This window comes from Sphaerodactylus townsendi, linkage group LG11, assembly GCF_021028975.2.
Source record: "Sphaerodactylus townsendi isolate TG3544 linkage group LG11, MPM_Stown_v2.3, whole genome shotgun sequence".
Classification (NCBI taxonomy): Eukaryota; Metazoa; Chordata; class Lepidosauria; order Squamata; family Sphaerodactylidae; genus Sphaerodactylus; species Sphaerodactylus townsendi.
The window spans coordinates 78,236,078-78,256,140 of record NC_059435.1 but is presented as its reverse complement, the minus strand read 5'-3'; the positions used below and the strand labels follow the sequence as shown (position 1 = coordinate 78,256,140).

General features: G+C 52.7%; 1 protein-coding gene across 6 annotated transcripts in view; it reads left to right on the top strand.

Annotated features, from left to right (window-relative positions):
* Positions 1–20,063, top strand: part of LOC125441207 (SCO-spondin-like) — a 125,733-nt gene that overhangs the window by 29,184 nt on the left and 76,486 nt on the right. For all 6 annotated transcript variants that reach the window (XM_048511616.1, XM_048511614.1, XM_048511613.1 and 3 more), the window contains 12 exons: positions 1,262–1,464; positions 5,492–5,619; positions 6,613–6,722; positions 7,502–7,651; positions 8,591–8,684; positions 9,289–9,689; positions 10,491–10,721; positions 11,270–11,476; positions 12,762–12,998; positions 13,357–13,479; positions 19,427–19,521; positions 19,606–19,843. In XM_048511616.1, coding sequence (XP_048367573.1) covers positions 1,262–1,464; positions 5,492–5,619; positions 6,613–6,722; positions 7,502–7,651; positions 8,591–8,684; positions 9,289–9,689; positions 10,491–10,721; positions 11,270–11,476; positions 12,762–12,998; positions 13,357–13,479; positions 19,427–19,521; positions 19,606–19,843 — 2,217 coding nt within the window. The remainder of the gene's footprint in view (positions 1–1,261; positions 1,465–5,491; positions 5,620–6,612; positions 6,723–7,501; positions 7,652–8,590; positions 8,685–9,288; positions 9,690–10,490; positions 10,722–11,269; positions 11,477–12,761; positions 12,999–13,356; positions 13,480–19,426; positions 19,522–19,605; positions 19,844–20,063) is intronic.

Genomic DNA, 20,063 nt, shown 5'->3' with positions numbered 1-20,063 from the left:
CAGCTATCTCAGTCTTTCCTTGTAGGGCATGGATTCCAGACCTTTTAACATTTTGGTCGCCCTCCTCTGGGCCCGTTCCAGAGGAAATAACCACCACTGACATTCCCCCCCACAGAATTGTTAGAATAAATGTGTTTCTGTTGACTATTCCTTGTGTGTTAGCTGCTTGTCTTTCACATTCTGTTTGGGCATCATATTTTAAAAGGTGGAGGAGGAAAATGCTATCAAGTAGCAGTCAATTTATGGCAACCCCGTAGGGTTTTCAGAGCAAGAGACGTTCAGGGGCTGTTTGCCATTGCCTGTCTTTGCAAAATGACCTGGACTCCCTTGGTGGTCTCCCACCTCCCACCAGTGCCAACGCTGCTTGGCTTCCCAGTTCTGATGAGATCGCACTGGCCTGGGCGATCCAGCTCAGAGCATTTTTATTGTATTTTACACTGTGTTGTGAACAATTTTCTTGTAAGGAACTTTGGGGACCCAATTTAGGAATCCACACACAGGTTCCAAAGAAATACCGGAGAGCTCCCCTCCTCCTCCTCCTCCTCCTCCTCTCTGCTTTAGCTCAGAGCAGAGGCATAGCTAGGCAAAGATGTGCCCGGACGGCCTCTGAGTTTTCCGCCCCCCTGCACGCACCACCACTTACCTTATCCAGCAGTTATGACGGAACTTTCGGGTGGCCATGGCGCAGGGATCCATGGGGGGGGGGAAACGTGGAGGCCGCCATCCCCCCTCTGCCCCATGGAGCGGGGCAGAGGGAGTTTTCCCTGCTCAGGGCAGCAGCTCCAACGGCGCGAGAGCAGGAAGCCCAGAGCTTAGAGGCTTCAGCGCCCCTCTCATTCTCAGAGGGACCTTCTAAGAGTGAGAGGGGCACTGCGTGCAGCCTCTAAACTTGGTGCTATGGCCTGCCTTTTTTTTTTAAGCCGAGAAAGGGACCTAAAAAAAAAGAGGGAGCCCAGAGCTCCGAGCTTAGAGGCTTCAGTGCCCCTTTCACTCTCAGAGGGAATTTCTGAGAGTGAGAGGGGCGCTGCAGCCTCCATTCTGGGTGTTTGTGGGGGTTTTTTAGCTGAGAAAGGGACCTTTCTTGGCTTTAAAAAAAAAGCACCGGGCAAAGAAATGGGGGTGTGGTCTGGCTATTTTGTGCCCCCCACGTGACTTCTTTTGGTGGTGCCCGGGACAAACTGCCCCGGATGTCCCCGTGGGAGCTTCGCCACTGGCTCAGAGCATGGCACGAAGCACCAAGTCTTCCCTTTGCTTTCTCCAGGCACACGGGTGTACGTGAAGCTGGACCCCAAGTACCAGGGCCGTGTGGCAGGCCTGTGTGGGAACTTTGATGGGGACACGGAGAATGACTTCACTAGCAGGCAAGGCATCATTGAGCCAACTGCCGATCTCTTTGGCAACTCCTGGAGGGTCAGCCTGCTATGCCCAGAAGTCAACAGCGAGGACTTTGAGCACCCGTGCACGGTACGCCCAGATCAGCACCCTGCTGCAAGAGGGTTCGGGCAGGTCTCTGTGGCTGAAGGCAGGGAGGAGGAAAGGCTGGTGGAAAACGCAGGCGGGGCCTGGAGCCTTTCTGGACAGCCCAAATTCTATCAGGGTCAGCAGGCAATCTGCAGGGTGCCTTTTCTTCTTGCCAGGAGAGGGACACTCTTGTGCTCAGAGGCATCTTCTGGGAGGAGGGAGGGACCTTTTCTCAGGACACGTTCTCCGTTTTCAATGCATTTGAGCAATAACGTACAAGTGGGTTTGGCTGTTTCACAGCAGAAGTACGTTAAAGCGGCCTGAAAGTACATCATTCAGCATGTTGGAAAGCATCCAGATGCCTTCTCTTCCAGCCAAGGGACCTTCTGCCTGTAACTGAGAAGGGGTGGGTGTGGTAGCTTAACATGTGGGGCTTTCCCCACTCACTAGGGTTGGAGATTCGGACAGTCCGAATCTGGATTTTTACCGAATCTGCACTGATTCGGACGGATTCGGACGGATTCGGACGAGCAGGGGCCGAATCTGAGCTGTCCGAATCCTAACAGAGCCGAATCCATGGGATTCGGATCACCAGCCGAATTGGCGCTTTTTTTTTATTTTTTTTGGTGTTTTTTTCACGTTTCGGCCTGCAGGGGCGCATTTTTAAACATATCGGCAATTAAACTTCAGGGTATCATCAGGAGACTGTCCTGATGATACCCCTTCCAAGTTTGGTGAAGCTTGGCTCCAGGGGGGCCAAAGTTATGGACCCCCAAAAGGGGTGTCCCTATCCCCCATTCTTTCCAATGAGGAACTCAAGGAGATGAGGCTACCCCTTTGAGGGTCCATAACTTTGGCCCCTCTGAACCAGTTCTGCAGCACCGAACTTGGAGGGAAGAGTCATCAGGGACAACAGTCTCTGGATGATACCCCGGAAATTCCTTTGGTGCCGATATGTTTGTAAATGCGTGCCTTGCAGGTACCCCCAGAAATTTAATAAGATTCTTTGTTCCTTGTGACTTAGCTGCATTTCGCCGTCAATAGGGAATTTCTGATAGAGGGGCCGTGGAGCGCACATTTTTCATGGTAAACCTAATAAAACTTCTCAGGGTATCTTTCAGGAGAGGCCCTGGACGACACTATCTAGGTTTGGGGAACTTTACTTTAGGGGGCAGTGGGAGATGGGCCCTACCCTTTTGGGGTCCCATAGAATTAAACCCCCCAAAGCAAAGCTCCCCAAACTCCGGATGGTGTCATCCAGAGACTTCCTCCTGAAGATACCCTGAAAGTTTTGTGACCATACCTTCAGAAATGTGCACCCTACAGCCCTCTCTACCAGAAATTCCTCATTGACAGCAATACAGCTAAGCCACCGCAAGGGCTCTCCAAAGAATCTTGGACAAATTTCTGGGGCAAGTGCCCTGCAGGGGATGCATTTTGAGATGTACCGGCACCACAAATCTATCATTTGTGGGTATCATCAGGTGACTGTCCTGATGTTGCCCACCGTTTGGTGCAGTTTATTCAGGTATGGACCCTCAAAAGGGGTGCAACTATCCCCCCATTGCTCTTTCCAGTGGGAGCTGATAGGGATGGGGCTACACCTTTGAGAGTCCATAAGTTTGGCTCCCCTGAACCAAACTGCACCAAACTGTGGGGGTATCATCAGGACAGTCTCCTGATGATACCCTGAAAGTTTGGTATCACTAGCTTTAAAAATGCTGGTTTGCGTGTTTCACCACTCACTCACTCCAGCAGGCTTCATGTGCAGGAGCGGTGAAACATGAAAACCAGAATTTTTAAAGCTAGTGGAACCGAATTTCAGGGTATCATCAGGAGACTGTCCTGATGACACCCCCAGGTTTGGTGCAGTTTGGTTCAGGGGGGCCAAAGTTATGGACCCTCAAAGGGGGATGCCCTATCCCCCATTGTTTCCAATGGGAGCTAAGGAGATGGTGGCTACCATTTTGAGGGTCCATAACTTTGGCCCCCCTAAACCAAACTGCACCAAGCTTGGGGGTGTCATCAGGACAGTCTCCTGATGATACCCTGATATTTTGGTGTTGATATGACTAAAAAATGCGCCCCTGCAGGCACCCTGCAAAAAAAATTCTGCCCAATATTCTTTTTTTCTGCAGTGATTTCTGCATTGCTGTCAATAGGAATTTCCCTCTGGTGGAGGGGGATGTGAGGTGCACATACTTATCAAGGTAGAGCCAGTCAAGGAACGTTCCTGGTGGAGTCTTCAGGAGAGCCTCTTTGATGACACCATCCAGGTTTGAGGAACTTTGCTCTATGGGGGCAGTGGAGATGGACTCCTACCCATAACATTGAACCCCTTTGAAGCAACGGTCACCAAAACCTGGATGGTGTCATGAAGAGACTCCCCTGGAAGACACCCCTGAAAGTTTTGTGGGTTTACCTATGAGAAATGTGCACTCCACAGCCCCTCCCACAGAAATTTCCCATTGGCTGCAATGGAGCCAGCCAGCCAGCTACTACAGAGCACAGAATCTGGGGAAATTTCTTTGGGTGACTGTGAGGGGTGCACTTTTAGAGCTACTGTCGTACTCAAAATTTCAGGGTATCATACAAGTACTCAATCCATATGATACTCCCCAAGTTTGGTGAAGCTTTGGGTCAGGAGGTCCAAAGTTATGGACCTTCAAAAGTGTAGCCCCCATCTCCTGTTAGCTTCCATTAGAAACAATGGGGGATGGGGCACCCCTTTTGAGGGTCAATAACTTTGCCCCCCCCCCCGAACCAAACCGCACCAAACTTGGGGAAAATCATCAGGACAGTCTCCAGATGATATCCTGAAAGTTTAGTGCCGCTAGCTTTAAAAATGCGTCCCCTGCAGGCCAAAACGTGTAAAAACACCAAAAATTCAAAAAAATAATAAAAAGGACCCGAATTTTTCAGATTTACCCGAATTTTCGGGCATATCCGAGTCGGCTATGATTCGGATTCGGGTATACAAATCATTTTATGCCCCAAAATACCCAAATCCGAATTTTAACGAATTATTTTAGTATTGACCAACCCTACCACTCACCTTCTGCTGCGCGCCGCTCTCGTGCCCCCTCAGCACGCGTCATTCCTGGCGCGCTCTCGGGGTTTCTGTGCGGGGTCATCAAAAGGTGCCGTTTCTTCAGCGCCAGGAATGACGCACACTGAGGTGGTGCAAGAGCGGCAGCGTCGGGGCAGCTGCGTGGTTGCCGCCCTTGCAAGTGGGGAGCGCCGCTGGACCCCGCGCTACTTTCCCGGAGTAGCACGCAGCAGAGGGTAAGTGGGGAAAGCCCCATGTGATGGATGGATGCCGTACAAGAAGACACAGCCTTCAGTTTGCAAGACCTGAGCAAGGCGATAAGGAAGGGACATTTGGAGGCCATGAATTCACAGGCTCACCATAGTTCAGAGGTGGCTTGATGGTGTATAACATACACAAGTGAAGGGTGGTCACTGAACAACGTCCTTAAGAGATGAGGCAGGAAGGTATTTGTTCTGCCTGTATTTTATGCCCGTGGAGTTTCTGGGAAGCCTTCATGGTGTTTCTTGTCACCTGTCCATTTACAATGGGGCAAGCGCTCAGCAGGGCAAGGAACCTCGCCTCTGTGGTCCAGACAAGGACCAAATGGGCCTCACCCCAGCCTGGAAAACTGTGTCTTTGCGACCTCTCAGTGGGTGGAGGAATGCTCAGGTGAGTCTCTCCTGAGCTCTCACCTTGGGGTTTGCTCAGCAGGTCTGTATCAGAAGGCAGTTGTGTCAGGGCTTTGTGTTTGGGGTACTCTTGCTGACAGGGCAGGCAGAGTTGGCGTTGCCCCTCGGGCTGTTTCTCCGCCTAGCTGGCTGCTAGGTAATTGTCTAATGATGTCCTCCATCTGGGATGAAGAGGTGAAAAAGTGGCAGGCCAGAGGGGGAGGGGGCATCTTTGTCCAAGCAGGAAGGAAGAACATGGGAGGCAAGTGACAAAACGCCTTGAGGTGGCCCTGGCCAGGAAGTCCTTCACCTCTCTGCTCACCCTGCCCAGGTGAACTCGCACCGTGTGACGTGGGCTCGGAAACGCTGTGGGATTCTCCTGCAAGATCTCTTTGCCCCCTGCCGGGAGGAGCTCCCATGCGAGCCATTCTATGAGTGGTGTGTCTTCGATGCTTGTGGGTAGGTGGCTGGGAAATGGGCACACATTTTTATTTATTACTTCTAGAAAATAGATATGCTGCCTCTCCGCTGATCCGCTTGAGGGAGTTTACAGCTAATAAAATAAAACCATCCAAACAAACCCATTAAAGAACAGGGAGGTGCCGTGAAAACCTGCCAGGACAGAAGAAAGGCATAAAATATAACCCAAGCAGCCTAACATGTTGCAGATGATCCTTCTGCCAGAAGGGGATTGTAAAGCATTTGAAAGATGAAAAACCCCTTTGTTAAAAGCCCTGCTAAAAAGACCAGGTGCCTGAAAGGAAGTGGGAAGTGGGAATACCAAAGGTGAGATGCCACTGCTGAGGAGCCCCTGTCACTTCTCTGAGGGCCACTGACGGCCAGGAGGGAGCTGTGCAGGGAAGGCTGCTAGAGGGCTTCGACCATGGCCCCGATGAGTGTCTGCTCATCTAGAGCTGCAGGCTGGAAGAGGCGGTGACAGGATTCAGTGAGAGCTGGCCCCGTTCTTCCCATCCTAGATGTGAGGCCTTGACCGCTCACAGTACTGTGTAACAGCACTCTGTAACAGACCTCCCTCTGTGATATACCTCTGAAGATGCAGGTGAAATGTTAGGAACAAGATCTACCAGACCACAGCCACACAGCTCGGAAAACCCACAACAACCAACTCTCCAGAACTGTTCAAAGAAGCTAACCGCAACCCCACATTGTCTCTGCCATTGTCCAGTCGCCCTCCACACTTGACCCAACTTTTATCCAGGTGGTTGATGGGGCAGGGGAGACGCAGCCAGGTGTTTCATGCAAAGGCCCGGCCCCAGGAAACCCCACTGATACCCACGGGGAATTCCTTGGGCCTGGCCCTGTTCTTTCCTCCCACATCTACTCCAAGGAGCCTACTCCAGATGGACCCCCCCACACACAAGTGTAGCATGGGGTGTCCTTCGGCTGCTTCCCCACTGATGGGTGGCTTCTCTCTCTACCCCCCCCCCACAGGTGTGATTCTGGGGGGGACTGTGAGTGTCTTTGCACGGCCATTGCCACTTACGCTGAGGAGTGCAGCAAGCGCAGCGTGTCTGTGCGCTGGAGGAGCCAGGAGCTGTGCCGTAAGTAGGGGTGCTGCCAACTCTGGCTTGGGAGATTTGGCGGCAGAGCCTGGGAGGGGGGAGTTTGGAAAGGCAGCTCAGCAAGGATGTGACTCCAGAGCAGCACGGAGCCGCCACTCCCTCCGGGTGAGCTGATGGTCTCTGTAGTATGGAGATCAGTTGGAATTCCAGGGGACGTCCAGGCCACCCCTGGAGGCTGGCAACACTGCCTACAAGCCTGGTGCTCATATGGGAGTTGGGGGGCACAAAGGGGGAGGGAAGAAAGATTCCTTTCCCAAAAGTACCTCTGTGCTCCCAGGGCCACAGGGGTGAACACTGGCCAAGGGACCACCAGCCCCCAAGAGGGCAGCCCTGAGAAGGGTGCCTGAGCCCCAGCCTGCAGGCTTGTTAGCGGATCCCTAAACACTGGCCAAGGGACCACCGGCCCCCAAGAGGGCAGCCCTGAGGAGGGTGCCTGAGCCCCAGCCTGCAGGCTTGTTAGCGGATCCCTAAACACTGGCCAAGGGACCACCGGCCCCCAAGAGGGCAGCCCTGAGGAGGGTGCCTGAGCCCCAGCCTGCAGGCTTGTTAGCGGATCCCTAAACACTGGCCAAGGGACCACCGGCCCCCAAGAGGGCAGCCCTGAGGAGGGTGCCTGAGCCCCAGCCTGCAGGCTTGTTAGCAGATCCCTCCACCAGGACCCCAAGATCTGATCCAGGGCATGTTTGAAGTGAGCGTTTGTGCTGGGCCTTTGCTCCCAGACAGTCAGCTCTGCACTGGCCTCTCTCCTGTCCTCTCAGCAATGCAGTGTGACCACGGGTTGGAGTACGACTCCTGCGGCCCTGCCTGCCTCCAGACCTGCAAGAGCTTCGGCCTGGAGCCCCCAGAATACTGCCAGGCCCTCTCCTGCGTGGAGGGATGCTTCTGCCCGGAGGGGAAGGTGCTGCACGGTAAGAGAAGAGGCTGCAGGGAGCAAGGGAGAGGGCTTGCAGGGGGGCGGCCAAGTGCCCCCGAGGCAGGGGGTGGAGGAGACAGGGTTGCCAGCTCTGGCTTGGGAAGTTCCTGGCGATTTGGGGGCGGGTCCTGGGGAGGGCAGGGACCTCGGCACGGCAGGATGCCACAGAGCCTGTCCTCTAAAGCAGCCCCTTCCTCCAGGAGAACTGGCATTTGTCATCTGGAGACCAGTTGTCATTCCAGATCTCCAGGACCCACCTGGACAGTGGCAACCCTTGCAGGAAAGGGTCAGCCGAGGACCTGGCACTCATGCGGGGAGGGGGGGAGGCACTGCTGCTGGCATCATTGGAGAGGTCAGTCTCTGCCCCGTAGAAATCATTTCCAGCTGCCTGGACAAGCTGGTCCAGTTGTGAACAATCCGTCGTGGCAAGAGCAGAGCAGTATCCGGCCACATCTGGATGCCGCCCCAATGTCAGCTTGTCAAGACACGTTCATCTGCCATCAGAGACAGTGACTTGGCAGTGCCAGTTTCTGAGGGCAGCCGTGTTGCTCTGCGGTGGGTGGAAGAGCTAGACGGACATCCAGTAGCAACTTAGAGGCCAATGAGATTTCTGAGGCAGGCGCTGGTAATGCCAGTGTGACATCGTGGCCAGGCAGGCTTTGGTGCAGCTCGAAGCCCCTTCCCCCAGGCCAGGAAGCTCCACCTGTGTGCCAAAGCCCTGGAGAAGGGAACCTGCCTGTTCTGACCAGCAGTCCCAAGAGTTGGAGTCTCAGAGAGCAGGCCTTGGAACTGGCTGGCAAAGGAGGTGACGGGCACAGCCTTGCGCATGTCCCCTTGACTGTTCAGAGGGGAACAGTGGTTGTTCGGCTGGGGGTCAGGGGGAGATTGGCAGGTCAATCAGTCCTGGGCTCTGTTCTGTTTTGTTCCCTGCCAGGTGGGCACTGCATCGACCCCTCTGAGTGCCCCTGCTACTGGGAGGGCATCTTGTTCCCACTGGGTGCGCTGGTGATGCAGGAGTGCAGGAACTGGTAAGCCCATAATGGGGGGTTAGGAAGACCCCCTTCCCCAGTCCCTCTGCTTATCCCCTTCTGTGTTTTTTGAGGCCAGATACTCCCCTGAGCCATAAGGTGTTAGACTTGCTTTAAAAGAATGTCTGAGTGGATGTCTTCACCACACCAGATTCTGTGCTGGGCACAAAGCTTGCCACGCACTTGCAGCAAACACATGACTTGTGCCCCAAAGGGCCTTGAGTATGATGCAAGACCCTGAAGGAATGTGATGGCTGCAGCCCAACAGGCCTGGGCCCTCCTGCCCCCCCCCCCCCCCCAGCAACACCACAGTTCAAAATTCTGCCCAAGACCAAGAAGCCACACGAAGCACGTCAGAAGACAGGCATGCCTGTAGCCAGAGGTGGGATCCAACCACTTCTCACCACTTCTCTAGAAGTGGTTACTAATTTTTTCTGAGCGCCGAGAAGGGGTTACTAAAGCAACCTCCCTGCCCAATAGGGACTGGAGGTGCGTGTGTGCGGCGGCGCCACTGTTTGAATTGGAACCACCATTGGAACCTGTTATTAAAATTTTTGGATCCCACCATTGCCTGTAGCCCCTCTGATGTCTGTTCCTCCCGCAGCTCATGCGAAGCAGGCCTGTGGCAGTGCACTGCGCCACTAGAGCATTGCGTCACCCCACCCCGCTGTACCGAGACTGAGTTTGCCTGCCGTACAGGGGAGCGCTGCGTGCCCAGCGCGTGGGTCTGCGACAACGAGGATGACTGCAGGGATGGCTCAGACGAGTTCTGTGCCTTGAGCTGTGCTCCGCATCAGTACCAGTGTGCCAGTGGGCAGTGCGTGCCGTGGGGCTACCGATGCGATGGCACCGCAGACTGCATGGATCACTCTGACGAGAGAGACTGTCCTGTGTCCACCTGCGCCCCGCATGAGTTCCTCTGCTCCAACAGCCGCTGCATCCCCCAGGACCATGTCTGTGATGGAGAGCTGGACTGCGGCTTTGCAGATCACTCCGACGAGGCAGGCAAGTGGGTGGGAGGGAGGGAGGGCACTCCAGGGCATCGGCAGCCACCACTGAGCTTGGCTTGGCATGACTCTGGGGCGAGGGGCTGACCTGGGTTCCCAGTGCAGTAGGAACATGCTGGGCTACTCCACTGGGCAGCTCACCTGGAAGAGGCCAGGACGAGTCTGGAACATCAAATAGGTCTCTCCTGGGTTCTAAGAACATAAGAACAAGCCAGCTGGATCAGACCAGAGTCCATCTAGTCCAGCACTCTGCTATTCACAGCGGCCCATCAGGTGCCTTTGGGAGCTCACATGCAGGATGTGAAAGCAATGGCCTGCTGCTGCTGCTGCTCCTGAGCACCTGGTATGCTAAGGCATTTGCATTCTCTACTATTTTACTATTCATTTAAAACGTTATGTCACCTTCCTACCCAGCTTAGGATCCTCAAGGTGTAGAACAATCAAACACATTAAAGCAAGTTTTTAAAATGCATGAAATGCAGAGTCAACTTAAACCCCTCACCCAGAGGTCCCCAACATGGGGCCCTTTGTGTGCTGTGGTGCCCACTGAACCTACATTGGTGCCCACAAAGTGTTTGTCCAGCTACTTTCTGATTGGCCTCCAAAGATCCAATTGGCTTTGCAAACAAAAATAATGTCTTTTCAGCGTCAGATGCCAGGTTGGTCTTATTCTTTCTCACTATTCAGAGTATTTTTATCACTATCCGCTTCTCGTGTGCCTTTGGCTCCTGTTTGTGAGGTGTCCGTGTCCCAAATCAAGGCCACGCCGTGGCTGAGTGAGTCCTACCATCCCTTTCAGACTGTGGGCCGCCCTGTCAACCTGGTGAGTTCCGGTGCGCCACCGGGCACTGTTTGCCGTACCTGCACCGCTGTGACGGGCATGATGACTGCGGGGACTTCAGTGACGAGCAGGACTGCGTGTGCCCCCCTGGGGACTTCCAGTGCCCGGACGGCCAGTGTCTTGCCCCAGCTCTGGTCTGTGATGGCAAACGGGACTGTCTCACTGGAGCGGATGAGGCCTTCTGCCCAGGTGAGCTCGTCCGACACAAGTGGCCTCCTTGGGGATACACCTTCAGTGGGCTTCCCTCCCTCATCTCCTCAGCCAAGATAACTGATGTGTGTCTGCCACTCTTTGTGGGAATGGCCATCCTCCACACCCTACGCAGTGGCATAGGAGGTTAAGAGCTCGTGTATCTAATCTGGAGGAACCGGGTTTGATTCCCAGCTCTGCCGTCTGAGCTGTGGAGGCTTATCTGGGGAATTCAGATTAGCCTGTGCACTCCCACACACGCCAGCTGGGTGACCTTGGGCTAGTCACAGCTTCTCGGAGCTCTCTCAGCCCCACCCACCTCACAGGGTGTTTGTTGTGGGGGAGTGGGGAGGGCAAGGAGATTGTCAGCCCCTTTGAGTCTCCTGCAGGAGAGAAAGGGGGGATATAAATCCAAACTCCTCCTCCTCCTCCTCCTCTTCTTCTTCTTCTTCTTCTGAGCTATGGCAGAGGATGGAAGCCAGAGGAGGGTTTTCCCCCATGGCCGTACTGTACCATCCATGCTGCTCCGCTTTCTCTACCTTTTGCAGGCCAAGTAACCTGTGCCCCTGGGCAGCTGCCTTGTCCAGATGGCATCTGTCTGAGCCACCAACAGGTGTGTGATGGAGTGGTGGACTGCTCAGATGGCACCGATGAGAACGCAGCTCAGTGTCGGATGACCCAGACCACACCGCTGGGTGTCACAGTTCCCTCAAGTCTCCCTGTGACCCCCCAAGCACCTGCTGACAGGACCACGGGTAAGAAGGCATGGTGTAGTCATGGTCTGAGTGTACGTTCTTCGTTCGGCACAGCACCATCTACCGGAACAGTGGCTTGGGGCCCAGCTGGTACTTAATCAGCCACACTGGTTTCCCGGGGAAAGCGTAGAGTGACTAGAGTGTGCTTTCAGGGCTGCAAAGTTTATGTGAATGTGTCCAATCAAGTCACAACCAACTTATGGCAACCCTGGCAAGGAGTTTTCAAGGAAGGCACGAGAAGAAGCAGAGGTGGTTTGCCATGACCTTCCTCTGCAGAGCCTTCCTTGGTGATCTCCCACCCCAGAAAGGGGCTTTCAAGGGAAGTGAGAAGGAGAAGTGGTTTACCTTTCCCTGCAGAGTCTTTCTTGGGGGTCTCCCATCCAAGTACCAACCCTGCTTAGCTTCCAAGATCTGAAGAGATCAGGCTATATATGCCCGGCTGCCTTCCCTCCTTTCCCATGGTTTACGGAAGGCTTTTTAGAAGCTTGCCCAGAAAAGGTAGCTGCTTTGGGGAGACGCGGGAAGCTGTTCCTGGCATTGCCAAAGGCGGCCGGGGGGCGGGGGGGGGGGGGGGGCTGGCTATGGCCCAGTGGTCAAGCATCTGCTGGGCATTTAGGAAGTCCCAGGTTCAGTACCTGGCAGCACCTCCAATTAAAAAGATGGCCATGGTGGACGGGAAAGGCCTTTCTCTGCATGAATAGCTAGAGCAGGGGTCTGCAACCTGTGGCTCCGAAGCCGCATGTGGCTCTTTCAGCCTTATACTGTGGCTCCACATGGCCTCGAGGTTGGATGGTAGTGTGGGTGTGTCCCTCCAGACCAGCCGCCATCCCCACTCTGCCATCCCCACAGCTGCCATCCCCCCTCTGTCCCATGGAGCAAGCAGAGGGGGTTTCCCTGCCCAGCACTTCCGCCTCCCAGCGCTGGAAGAAAAGATGAATGAAGGGGCCAAACTAGAGGCGTCTCCACACCAGCTTGGTAGATCCTCGGAAGCGTGGAAAATAGGTCCAAATGGCTCTTTGGGTGGTAAAGGTTGCCGACCCCTGAGCTAGAGAGTCTCTGCCAGTTTGGCACAGCCCTTGACTGACCAAGGGTCTGACTCAGTAGAAGACGACTTCATGTGCTCAGAGAAACGGGCAGGAGACAGAGGGGCATGGAAGGAGGGTGTCCCTCACGAGAAGGATGAAGGAGAGACTCAGGGTGGATATGTGGGGAGCGATGACTCTGGGGAAACAAATACCTCCGGAGCCATCCAGGAACTGCCATGTGTATCTCCCTCCCCATGCAGCGCCACCCTGTGGCCGTTACGAATTCCACTGCCACAGTGGGGAGTGCCAGCCGCGGGGCTGGGTGTGTGACGATGAAGCCGACTGCCTGGATGGCAGCGATGAGCTGAACTGCAGCCGCCTGTGTGGCCTGGACCAGTTCCCCTGCCAGCGCAGCAACGAATGCATCCACTACAGCCGCCTGTGTGATGGGGTGCCCCACTGCCAGGACCAGTCGGACGAGAGCATGGACACCTGCGGTGAGCGGCTGCCTCCGCCTGTGGGGCCTTCGGACACCTGGATCCAGGCGGTTGTGATTGTTTACCAGTTCTGCATAGGCTGAGGTTTAGAGGGACTTGCTTTTGGACTCGCCTTCAGCCACTTCGGTTGTTGTTATATCTTTTCATCCTCTAGAGATATCTGTGTTCCTGGTGCTGTTCTGAAAAAAGTAGATCCATGCACTGAGGAGCTTACGAGCTAAGCATTGTGAAGAGGGAGACCCAAATCGGAGGGAGCTGGAGGGAGGTGGAGGAGGGAGGGGTAAGGACGGGAATGAGCCTGGGTCAGTTCTAGTAGCTTCCAACTTCCTTCTCTTCCCGTGTTTTTGTCCTGGAACAGGCTCTACCCAGATCCCCCCATGCCCGGGGTTCTTCATCTGCAGCAACCGCATGTGCATCAATGCTTCTCGGGTGTGTGACGGCTCCCCTGACTGTCCCCAGGGAGACGACGAGCTGGTCTGTGGTAAGGAGCCCCACCCGGGCTCAGCTGGGCCTGCTGCCAGTCCCTTCTGCTGGGACCCTGGTCGTTTTCCCACTTACCATCTGCTGCGTGCTACTAAGAACATAAGAACATAAGAACAAGCCAGCTGGATCAGACCAGAGTCCATCTAGTCCAGCTCTCTGCTACTCGCAGTGGCCCACCAGGTGCCTTTGGGAGTTCACATGTAGGATGTGAAAGCAATGGCCTTCTGCGGCTGTTGCTCCCGAGCACCTGGACTGTTAAGACATTTGCAATCTCAGATCAAAGAGGATCAAGATTGGTAGCCATAAATTGACTTCTCCTCCATAAATCTGTCCAAGCCCCTTTTAAAGCTATCCAGGTTAGTGGCCATCACCACCTCCTGTGGCAGCATATTCCAAACACCAATCACACGTTGCGTGAAGAAGTGTTTCCTTTTATTAGTTCTAATTCTTCCCCCCAGCATTTCCAATGAATGCCCCCCTGGTTCTAGTATTGTGAGAAAGAGAGAGAAATTTCTCTCTGTCAACATTTTCTACCCCATGCATAATTGTATAGACTTCAATCCTATCCCCCCTCAGACGTCTCCTCTCCAAACTAAAGAGTCCCAAACGCTGCAGCCCCCTCTTCCTCATAGGGAAGGTGCTCCAGTCCCTCAATCATCCCTCGTTGCCCTTCTCTGCACTTTTTCTATCTCTTCAATATCCTTTTTTTTGAGATGTGGTGACCAGAACTTCTCGAACACAGTACTCCAAGTGTTGAGTGGTCACGCACCTACGTGCTTTTATATAAGGGGCATGACAATCTTTGCAGTTTTATTATCAATTCCTTTCCTGATTATCCCCAGCATAGAGTTTGCCTTTTTCACAGCTGCCATACATTGAGTTGACATTCCCATGGAACTATCAACTAAGACGCGTCAAATCCCTTTCCTGGTTCTGTGACTGGATAGCACTGGACCCCTGCTTAGCGTGTATGTGAAGTAGTTGGATTTTTTGCCCCTATGTGCACTTCACTTTGCATTTTGCCAGCATTGAACTGCATTTGCCATTTCTTAGCCTGCACTCACGGGTAATTCTTATCAAGGTCCGCTTGGAGCTCCTTGCAGAAATCCTTTGTGGTGGTTCCTCACCACGCTCTATATAATTTGGTATCATCTGCAAATCCTTGGCCACCACGCTACTCCACCCCTACTTCCAGGTCATTTTATGAAAATAGGTTAAAGAGCACTCGGTCCCAATACTGAGGATCCTTGGGGGACACCACTCCCCACATCATCTCCATTGTGAGAATTTCCCATTTACAATTCCACTCTTTTGCTTCCTGTTTCTCAACCAGTTTTTAATCCATAGGAGGACTTCCCCTCTTATTCCTTCATTGCTGAGTTTTTTCTCAATAGTCTCTGGTGTGAGGAAACTTTGTCAAAAGCCTTTGGAAATCCAAGTAGAACCAATGTCCACTGGTTCCCCTTATCCACATGCCTATTTACATCCCTTTCAAAAGAACTCTAGTGAAGTTTTGTAAGACAGGATTTTGCCTCTGCAAAAGCCATGCATGACTCTTTCTCATAGCAGGTTTTGCTTTTTGTACATGTTTTATAATTCTTATCTTTAATGACAGATTCTACTAATTTTACCAGGAACAGGATGTCAAACTGACTGGCTCTGTAATTTTCTGGGTCCCCCCTAGATCCTTTTCTCTAAAGATTGGTGTGACCATTTGGCAAACTCTCTCCTAGTCTTCAGGGGATGGAGCCTGATTTCAGGGATAAGTTGCATATTAAAGAGTGAGAACATCAGCAATTTCATGCTTGAGCTCTTTAAGAACTCTTTGGATGAATGCCGAGAAATCTGGGCCAGGGGATTTGGTAGCATTTAGTTTATCAATGGCTGCCAGAACTTCTTCCTTGTCTACCACTATCTTCAAGTTAGTTCCTCGAAGTTCGCCTCCTAAGAAGCTTGGTTCAGGTGGCAGGAATTTTCCCTCACCTCCTCTTGGGTGAAGAAGACAGATGCAAAAGAATTCATTCAGCTTTTCTGCAATCTCCCTGTCATCTTTTAGCACACCCTTTGTTCCTTTGTCATCTAACTTGGGCCTACCCCGCTTCCCTTGCTGGCTTCCTGCTTTTGATGTACTTGAAGAACTTTGTTTGGTTGCTGGTTTTGATGTTCCACAGCCATGCTGCGGTTCCTCATAATCCCTTTTTTTTGCCTCCCCTTACAGCTAACTTGCTTCTCTTTTGCCACCATTTTGTGTTCTCTCACAGGTATTCTTTATCAGTTAAGTTGGACTTCCATTTTCTAAAAGACATCTTTTTTTTCCCTAATGTAATTTCCTTCAACGCCCCTTGTTAACCATGGTGGCTTTCTTTTGGACTGGGCTGCTGCACTTTCCTAACCTGTGGGAACACATTCCAGTTGGAGCTTTTTAAGACTGTGTTTTTTAAATAACCTGCCTCAAGCATCTTGGACATTTTTGACTCTCTTGATTTTCCCTTTCAGCTTCCCAAGCACTATCCCCCTCATCTTTGAGAAATTTCCCTTTCTGGAAGGCCGTAATGTAACTACTATTACAGAAGTTGTCACTTTGTTCGCATGCAGAGATACTGAATCTTGACAGCATTGTGGTCGCTGTTCCCTCTATCGGCCAACAACAACACTGGACTTCCCGCACCAGGTCCTGGGTCCCACATAAGAATTAGATCTAGGATCCACATCTCCCTGGTTGGTTCCTACTAAACCATCTGCTCTCAAGCCACAGTCATTTAGCATATCCAGGAATGTTCCTCTCCTTACTTCATGACCTGAACATGCATTTTTTCCAGTTTATATGGGGATAGTTAAAATGCAGCTTCCACATTACCACGCACATTTTGCTTTTGTTGGCCTCTCTAATTTCTCTTTTCCATCTCAGAACTCCTCTTATTAGCGCCTTTGGTCAGGGGGACGCATAATATATTCCTAATGTTAAACTATGCTTCACCCCTGGTATTGATATCCACAGTGCTTCTGTAGAGGAATCAGCAGTCCCCTGCAGCTTGCTCTATTTTATGTGACACTATGCTCTCTTTTGGATGTAGAGGGGCCACCCCCACCCCTCAATAATACTCTGGTCCTATCCCTTCCCTGTAGAGGCCTGTACAACCTGGGATAACATAACATCCCCACTGGTTCTCCTCATTTCCACCATGTCTCTGTGATGCCCACTCATATCAATGTCCCTCCTTCAAAACTCTGTACTTCCAGCCTTCCAGCCCACATTTTAGGTCGTAGATGCTATCTACATATATTAGGGGCATAGAGACACACTTGTATACTCTGGTCTCTGTCCCTAACCTGGGATTTATGTGTTTTGCCCTCTAGCGCTTTTGTAGACACTATCACTTATCACATTGCTATGTTCCTCACTCTTGTATGTGGTTGATTTAAAAAAAACTCCTCCTCTCTCTGTCCTGCATCCCCATGTGGACTCTGTATTCCGAACCCGAAGTCACCTCAGCTCCTGTCGGCTTTCCCCCAGGAATCAGCCTTTCTAAAAGCTGTTCTGCCACCTTTTTTTAATGTTGAGCGCCAGCAGCCTGGTTCCCTCTTTGGTTAAGATGAAGCCCGGCCCTTTTTTTGTACAGGCCTCGCCTCTATCCCAAAAGGTTCCCCAGTTCCTGACAAATCTGAACCCCTCTGCCTTGCACCACCTTCTCATCCACGCATTTGAGACCCTGTATCTCAGCTTGCCTAGGCTTCGGGCCTCATGCTTGCGTGGAACAGAGTAGCATTTCTCAGAGAATGCCACCCTTGGGGGGTCCTGGATTTTTAACCTTTTTCCTAGCAGCCCTAAATTTCTAGCTTCCAGAACCCTCCCAGCTACATTTCCCAATGTCATTGGTACCAATGTGGGACCACAACTGCTGACTCCACCCCAGCAATGTCTAACAGCCTATCTAGACGTAGAAGGTGGACATCCGCAACCTTAGCAGACCAGGTGGCAGGGCAAGTCACCATGCAGGTCATCACGCTCTTCGTCACAAACTCCAACTCTCTATATTCCTGATGATCGAATCACTCCACTACCAAGGGAGCCCCCCACACTCCCCGAGGGGGTATCCTCAGTCGCGAGAGGATAGCTGATCACCACAGTTAAGGAAGTGCTGATCCCATCTAAGGGAGCTATCTTCCCCCACCTCAGACTGGCACCCTCTGTCACCCAGACTCTCATTCTCCATGACATCTGAAGAGATGTCACCTTGGGAGGTGGGACCCGCTGCTAGGGTCCCGTTGGAAAGCCCTTGTTTGTTGCCCTCTCTGCCTCTCTCAGCTTCTCCAGGTCTGCCACCTTGGCTTCAAGAGAGAGCGGACATCGTTCCTTGGAGTGCCAGGAGCTCATTGGTGCAGCGAGGTGGCACACCCACGACTTCTGGCCTAGTGGCAGATAGTCATACATGTGACACTCAGTTGCAAAACACTGGAAAGCCCCCCATCCCCCTGCTGGCTTCCTGCCTTCATATCTGCTTTTGTTTAGATATTTAGATATTAAACTTTTTAGTCAGGTGCCCCTTGGAGCTATCTGTACCTACTATCCTCATGCAATGAAAATGTCCTTATTAATTAATCATATTTTTTATTTATTTTAAAAGAAAAAAGAAAGAAATTGGTCTCCAGAGACTGAACTAAAGACTGAATGAACTCCACCCTCAGGAGCCCCACCTTTAGCAGCCCAGGACAAAGAGTAACCTCTGTTAACCCCTGTTAAGCCCCACCTCCAGCAGTCTCAGCTCCTAGTAGCCTTAAGGAGAAAAAGAGATAACCCTGCACAAAACCGGGCTGTTAAAAAATACACTGTTTTACTAAAGATGTGGCGCTTTTGAGAAAAGCTCCTCCAAAATGAACACCATGAGTCACTCTTGTTCTTTCCTGGCTCCAGATGCCTTGTTCCACTGCTGCTCCACTACTGTCGCCAAGTAGCTGCTGGGTCCCCCGGCACTTCCCACTTACAGGGCGGCGTAGTGACAACGCGAGTCAGCCTCTAATGCTGCCGCTCATACCCCTCAGCGTCATTTCACACTGGCGCTCCTTAAGCGGGCGCCTTTTGCATGGTGAACTTCCGCGGTCACGTAGGGGAAGTCTGGGAGCCAGCTTTGAAATGACGCGCGCTGAGAGTAGCGTGCAGCAAAGGGAGGTCATGGTAAGTGGGGAAACGACCCCTGACTCCTCCTGCTTCCTCTGGTGCCTGATGCAGTCAGGCTGGGCCTGGGCTATACTTTCACATGGGAAAACTGCACTGTTAGTTCTCCCGGCAGTATCCTCAGTTTGCCAGCCTCCAGGTGGCGCAAGGAGATCTCCTGGAATGACATCTGATCTCCAGAGACAGAGATCAGTTACTCTGGAGAAAGCGGGTGCTTTGGAGGGTGGACTCTGTGGCAATATTGCCCCCTCCTGTCCTCCCCAAACCCCACCTTCCCAGAATTCCCCAAACCAGACTTGGCAGCCTCACTCTGTGACTCACTCCTGACCCTCCAATCAAGCTGGCAAAGTTTGCTGGAAGAGGCTCTGGGGGGCTGCTTTAGGGGAAGGCAAGTTAGACGGCCCCTATACCATTCCCAGCACATGTACACCCCACCTTTGCTCTCTGTCTCTCTGGCGACTTCTTTCCTCCTGGCTTTCTGAAAATCAAATTATCAACTGTTCAAAAACCCCAAATAAATTGGCATGTATGCATTGCTGGAACAGTTGGCTTTTGCCAGGGCAGTACTTGAGGGTTTAATTTTGCACATGAGGATTGGTTGAGTCTACCTGGATGTGGACACTGACCAGAGAGATCAGATGGGGGCTGGCTGGGCCCGATCACAGGCCAGGGAGAATTCTAGACTTTGTGGAGGGTGAGTGCGGGTCCTGCTTCCCTGGCTCTTGTGCCTCTCTCACAGCTGTTCCTTCTGACCCCCAACCCCACCCACCAGAAAGCCACGTGGCTCCACCAGGGGAGAGGAACCAGACAGAAGGACTTTGCACCGAGTATTCCTGTGGAGATGGCCGCTGCATTGCCTTTAAGCAGGTGGGCTTGCATTGCCTTTAAGCAGGTGGGCCCTTTTCCTTGGCTTCCTCTGATTCAAAACCCCCTCCTCCACCCCTACCCCAGGTGTGCAACGGACTGGCCGACTGCGCTGATGGCAGCGAGACCTCTGGATGGCTCCCTTCAGACGAGTGGGACTGTGGTCTCTGGAGCCCTTGGGCCCCCTGGAGCTCCTGCAGCCGCTCCTGTGGCACGGGCCTCCAGGTCCGCCGCAGGAACTGCACCCGGCGGGCAGATGACGTTCTGCGGCACTGCCTGGGTGAGGAGACCCAGGCGCAGCAGTGTTTCGCAGTGGCCTGCCCAGGTGAGACAAGTGCATGCCAGAGCAACTGGCCGGGGGTGGGGGTGGACTGGAGGCGGGGTCCTCTTGCTCCAGAGAAGTGGTGTTCTTCTGTGGTTACCCAAGGATGTACCAAGATGGAGGCTTTTTATAGAAGTAGGCAGAGGTGGGATCCAGCAGGTTCTCACAGGTTCCCGAGAGTAGGTTACTAATTATTTGTGTGTGCCGAGAGGGGGTTACTAAT